Source organism: Taeniopygia guttata, chromosome 1A (genome assembly GCF_048771995.1).
Source record: "Taeniopygia guttata chromosome 1A, bTaeGut7.mat, whole genome shotgun sequence".
NCBI classification, from domain to species: Eukaryota; Metazoa; Chordata; class Aves; order Passeriformes; family Estrildidae; genus Taeniopygia; species Taeniopygia guttata.
Window position 1 is genome coordinate 29,391,675 of NC_133025.1, and position 6,591 is coordinate 29,398,265.

Here is a 6,591-nt window from a genome sequence, read left to right on the forward strand (position 1 = left end):
TATGGTCCCCAGTAAGAACTGGCTCAGCAGCACTAAACACTGAAATTACCTACATTGTTTTATTCATTAGACACATCTTAGTAAACTGTTTCTAAAATTAATTTTAGAAATTCTAAAACATGAGGGATTAAATTTATCCTATATACCCATTGGACTACCAGCCTTTCAAAACATGAGTCCTTTAGAAATGTCTCTTGACTTTATGCAGAAGCAGTGGCAGACAATTACTTGTAAGATCTGGCTAGAGAAGTAGCTACCTCTACTTGTTTCTTACCAGTTTTTTTAGTACCCACACAGAATATAGGTGACAGAGCTCCATTTCACCTTGGCCAAGAACTAGTCAAACTCATGTCTTCTACCTCCAGAATGAGCTATAGTCACCCAGCTGCTCTTAAAAGGTGGGAAGAGGGATGATTTTCATCATTCTGGCAGAGGTATATTCCTTCCATTTTCCATAAATGAAATTGGGATTCAGGGGCTAGAAAACAGATACATGACTCCAGCATAATGGCTGGGGAGAAAAGATAATTTCATGTCACATATCTCCTCACCTAGACTTTTCCCTTGGCAGTGAAAAACCCCAGTAAGAAGGGCAGAGTGGACTAATTTTCCTCATGACCAGCATCTCAGATTTTCTTATGTGTCCTGAGGGTTGCTCAGGATCTCATGCCACAAAATAGAGGACACCAACCATGTCCACAGGACTTGCACCCCTTTAGGGATCCTGATCTAAGTTCTTTGCTGCACTACTCCCTGAGCATTTAGCCTCATGGGCTCAACCATCCTGAGGTATAGTTGCACCACTAAACATGCAGCCACCAGCTATTACAATTTCAGCAGTCTTACCTCTCATCACCTACAATGGAGCAAGAAAAGCAGACCTGATCATAACAGTGGGATTTGAAAAGATGGCTAAGAGAGGTGAATATCATCAGAACAGGCTTCTCTCCTACCCCTCATTTTGCCCATCCCTGTCCTTTTGTGAACCCCGTTACCACGAACATGAGCAATTCCTTTTCCCGGTCTCCTTTCTCCCACCCTTACCTCCTGGGACGGCCCTGAGCACACCACTTCTGTGCGGGGGCCGGAGCGGCCCCTCTGCCTGCCCACGACAGGGCTGCGACCAGCGGGCGGCTGTGGGGGTCGGTAGCGGCCCCAGCAGCGAGCCCAGGAGTCAATCCCATTTCGGCCGAGCCCGGTGGGTTGCCGAGGGCAGTCGGTCCCGCCGGTGCAAGGGGCGCTCCCATCCGCCCGCCAAGCCGTGAGCCCCGCTCCGGGCGGGCTGGCTCACGGTGGCCGCGGGCTGCGCACGTCAGGGGAGACACCCGTCATCCCCGTGAGCTCCCGGCATATATAGGAGATACGGGGGCATCGCCGGCCGATCGCAGCCGCTCCGTGCGGGGCACGGGCTCCGCAGCGCTATGGCCGCGGCCCCGGCCCGGGCGGCGGGGCGAGCAGGTGAGGGTCGGGCGGCGGGGCCGGGCGGGGCACACTCCGGTTTGGCACACCCCGGTTTGGCACACCACACCCCGGCGGGGCACACCCCGGTTTGGCACACCCCGGTTTGGCACACTCCGGCGGGGCACACCCCGGCATTCCGCGCCCCGACGCCGCCGCCTTCTCCGCAGAAGCGGTTGCGGCGCTGGCGCTGCTGTGGCTGCTGGTCTGCGCTCCGGGGGACGCTGGCTGTCACCCCCTGACCGTGGCCGATCTCTTCGACCGGGTGATCCGGCACTCGGGCAGGATCCACAGCCTCTCCACGGCTCTCTACGCCGAGCTGGTGAGTGCCGGGCCGGCCCCGCCGCCGCGGAGCGGGGCTCGCACCGCCCTGGGATCGCCCCGACGGGCGGGATAGGGGAAAAGGTGGGGGGATGTAGGGGGGCGGTAGTGCTCTCGGTGTACGTTCAGGTGTTCCTCCCCCGTAGGAAAAACACTTTCCTTCCCGTGACAACGAGCTGGGAAGGCCCGCTCGGAAGTGCCACACGTCGGGGATGCTGACCCCCAACGGCAAAGAATACGCCCAAAAAATCCCGGTAAGGGCAACGGCGGCGCTGGCGGACAGAGACGGGGCAGAAGGGAGCACCGCGAGGCTTGGGGGACGGGGTCACACCGCCTTCTTTCTCTCTACCCTGGAGAAAGGGGAATATACCTCCTGTCCTGTCAGAACCCCAAAATGTCTCATTAATCATGCAGTAATGGTCCCCCACTCCAGTCGGGCTGGAGACAGGCAGAGAGGTTTTTATGCTTCCGGAGCTTCATCAACATCTGGATGAAAGAGGCTGCTAAGTTTTGACCCCAAATATGTGCACATCACAGAGATATTGCATATAAATCTTCAATTAGTTGAATTTTAAATCTGTATGTGGTACCTAAAATTGGACTGCAAATACTAGTTATAATAAGGATATTGCAGTAATACTTTGTCAGAATGACTGACAGACATCCTTTGATTTTTTTGAGGCAAACTCTGTGGAACAAAAATTTAGAAACTTGTGTGTGTGTGGCAAAGAAGTTATATTAATCAATATCACTGCAAAGTACAAAAAGAAATCAGGAGAAAGAAATAACAGTCATCTCTGAATTGGTAGTTAGGTAAGGGGAAAAGAACAGCAGATTTGTTTACATCACAGTTGTGATGGCAAAGAGAAAAATATCATTATTAGTTCAGAGAAGACTAGGAAGAGTTTACTCCTACAGAGAAAAAGCAAATTGCGATGTTGGAGATACATCAGTGGGAGAAACTTTTGCCTCTAGGAGACAGACAAAGACAAATGCTAACATTTTGGTTTTTGGATGTGGTGAAATGAGGATCTTCCCCCAGGATGTCCTTTTAGAAGGTCCCCTGGAAGGACAATGGGAGATGAGGCCCTGCTCGTGCTAGCTGAAGACATGACAAATACAACTTCTGGGTGTTATTATATATATACAAATAACCAGAGACAGAGTGGTGTCTAAGTAGTCAATTGCAGATGTAAATCTTAATCCCACTGAGATTTCATAATGAGACTAAGAGTATTCACATGATCTGCTGCAAAGTAACAGACACATTCTCTACTGTTTTAATTTATAAGAGAGAAGAACTAACTCAAGTAATACTGAAACTTTTGCAAGCCTGGAAAGAACCACTTTCCCACTTTAACCAGCATATTGAGCACCATCAAGAGCTACCTGATGACAGCCTTAGCAAAGCTAAGCAAATCAGCAATATGGTACATGAGCTGAAGACTGGAGTCGAGAAAGTAACAGAAAAGGCAAGATTTTTGATATAACTTTCATTTATATCAGTTATGTGGCATGGGTGACTTCAAGGAGGGAGCAATATACACACCCACTTGGGCTTGGAAGCTCATATTCAGCAAAATGCAGGACTTTGTTAATGATACAGTCGTCTTTCTGTCAGAGGATGTGACTTAGTTATAAATTGCCAGATATGTAGATGGCATTATAGAAGTCCATATCTGTGAGGCAACATTTTATTAATATGATATACATGAACAACACACACGATTACAAAGGCTAGAGCCCTTTCTAGCTTCATATATGAGCCAGGAATATTTGATTTTTCTAGGCCAGTCGAGAAGATGTGGGCAGACCATGATAAATGCTTAATAATTGTGTAAAGTTTTATTTGGATTTACATTCTAAGCAATTCAAGTATCACTGCTGTCTGACACAAAGAGCTCCTTCCTAAGGCAATAATTTTATGCTGGGATAAGTTCTTCAAGACAACAGTGGCATTGCCTAAGTCTGATGTCAGTAACAAAAAAATTTCAAAACTCCCTTCCAAATTATGGGAGATTATATATAAATCATTGGATTAAATTCTTTGTTATTTCCATTTCTGTCTTCTCAGACAGAAGTCCTGACCTTTGCCTTTTTTGTGCATTTATATCTAAAATTAACTGTGGCTTTGGCTGAACGAATGAAATTTGTGTGCCCATTCTCTAAAATGGCTACGCTGCCAGGGTGTCTGTTTCACTAAAAAAAATTATTAATAAACTAGTATCTTACACTAGTAGATCACCTTTCAACTTTATGAACACAGGTGGGGAACACAAGTTTTAAAACAGTAAGCAGCTCATCACTAGAATAGGCTGAATTGTACCCTACTATAAAATGCAGCCCAGGTTAGGGTGACTCAGAGTTACAAATGGAAACTCCATCATCCAAATGCAGCCGTGGTTATGGGTTAAAATGGCCTTAAAGCTTGACCTTTGCCTCAATCTGTAGCTGAAGCAAACTCTAAACTAGCTACACACTTTTGGTGTATTTAAATGCTTTATTTTTTCTAAAACACCTTTGAAGCTATTACTAAGAGGGAAATCTTTAAAGTATTGACTTATCTGTACCATGGATATTTCTGCACAGAGTAGAAATACAATTACAAAAATTAATGCATTGCATATTTTGCATCTGTGTTTCTCTGTTAAAAATTAGGACAATTCTAAACTTGCTTTTGTTGTGAAGCACCTACTCTGAGAGGTGATCACAGTCCGTAGAATTCACCAGGGTGAATAAACAGCACTGGTGGATACTCATGTTAGAAGCTTCCCTTCACAGAAAGCATTAAAATAAATAGCTAAAAAATCTCAAGACTGATTTGCTTCAAGAGGAAATAAGGATTACCAAACCAGGGTTCCTCCACTTAAACTCAGATGCAGTATTCATTACTAGTGTTTCAAGAAATTTCAGTCTAGTTTAAAAGCTGCAGAGATACCATAAGGATAAAAAGACAATGTTATTTTATGTAAGGATCTTTGCATATACCTTTAGTAAGTATGTGAAAGATCTGGAATAGCACAGCCAATGGAGTGACACCTCAGTTTTCTTCTGCAGTAGTATTTTCAAGGTTTGGTGTATGTGTAGTTACAGGTTGAACTTCTATTCTGTTTCCAATACAGATGCAGTCAATGGGGATCATCAGCAATTCATTAAATGGAATGGCATCATCCGAAGGCACTGGTTTATCAATTAGTAATGAAGCAAACATGATGAGTGACTCTGACTTCATTCACTGTTTTAGGAGAGATTCCAATAAAGTACAAAGCTACTTAAAAATTCTCAAATGTAGGATTATGCCAGAAAATAGTTGCTAAATTGTAATCCCTTGACAAGTAGTCTTCAGCATGTTGCTTATAAAGATTTAAAAAAGTAGAATTTCTAAAATATCACTTTCACAGTAATTTTAATAGAAAAGTGTTTTTGAAATCCTTTGGAAGCTGACACAGTTGACCAATGCAGATGAAATACTAAATAAAGCCTCATGTGTGTATGTTGGTTAATGTATTGATAAAAAGGAGTGCTCTAGCATTAGATAAATAAATATTCTTGCATGTTACACTGTGGCAGACTATACTATGGCTGATTCATACAGTTTAGATAAATACACAGAATTACAGAATGGCTTGCGTTGAAAGGAACCTTAATGATCATCGAGTTCCAACCCCCACTCCACCATTGGCAGGGTTGCCATCCACTAGACCAGGTTGGTGAGGGTCTCACCCAAGCTGGCCCTGAACACTTCCAGATATGAGCCATCCACAACTTCTCTGGGCAATGTATTCCAGTGCCTCACATGCCTTTGAGTAAAGTACTTCTTCCTGACATATAATCTAAATCTCTCCTATTTTAGTTTAAAATCATTCCCCCTTATCCTATCACTTTTTATCCATGTAAAAAGCTGCTCTCCCTCCTTTTTATGACCAATCTTTAAGTCACATAAGGCTGCAATGAGATTTCCCTGGTGCCTTCTCTTCTATAGGCAAAACAATGCTAGCTCTCAGACTGTCTTCATGAGGTTCTTGTGGGCCCACTTCTTAAGCTTGTCCAGGTTCTCCTGGATGACATCCCCTCCTTCTGTTATGTCAGCTGTATTGCTCAGCTTTGTATCTGCATACTTGCTGAGGATGCATTCCATGCCACTCTTGCTGTCATTGAGGTAAACACTGAAGAGCACCAGTCCCAAGACAGAACCTTGAGGGACACCACATATCACTGGTCTCCACCTGAACATAAGAGCCACTGTTCACAATCCCCTGGGTGCGTTCACCCAGCCAATTCCTTAAACACCAAATAGTCCAGCCTTCAAACCCATGTCTCTCCAATTTGGAGATAAGGATGTCAAGTGGGACCCTGTGGAAAGCCTTACAGAAGCTGAAACATAGGTACAAAATAGTTAAAAGTAAGATTCAATCTGTTAAACCTTAGTACATCTGTATACTATCAATAAAGTATATTTTTACCCAAAGAAAATGTTTCCCCCCATTTCTACATATATACCTATCTGCAGAATATTGCTTAACACTGAAGAGGGGCATTGATGTTGATCAGCTCATTTAATGACAGAGCCTATGCCAGACTTTTACATTCATGTCATACTTCTTACTGATTTCTGAGGGCTTTCATATATGTCCCATAAAATCTAGTATCTTTATTAATTTTGAATGATCTTTTATATCTGTAATGGCTTCATTGATTTCAGTAGAAATTCCTAAAGCAAAAGTTTGTGAAAAGTAAGTCAGAACTCTTGTCTAAATAGCATTTCAGTCTAAGGGCTGAGCAGGAAGTAGCAATAAGTCTCTTTCCCATTCC

At 44.0% G+C, this 6,591-nt stretch overlaps 1 protein-coding gene across 1 annotated transcript; it reads left to right on the top strand.

The window, feature by feature from the left end:
- Positions 1-1,248: 1,248 nt before the first annotated feature.
- Positions 1,249-6,377, top strand: LOC101232981 (prolactin-like). Its single transcript, XM_004177219.5, has 5 exons — positions 1,249-1,458; positions 1,629-1,780; positions 1,926-2,033; positions 3,072-3,251; positions 4,902-6,377. The coding sequence occupies exons 1-5, from the start codon at positions 1,422-1,424 to the stop codon at positions 5,094-5,096; spliced, it is 672 nt and encodes a 223-aa protein (XP_004177267.4). The 5' UTR covers positions 1,249-1,421; the 3' UTR covers positions 5,097-6,377.
- The last annotated feature ends 214 nt before the right edge of the window (positions 6,378-6,591 follow it).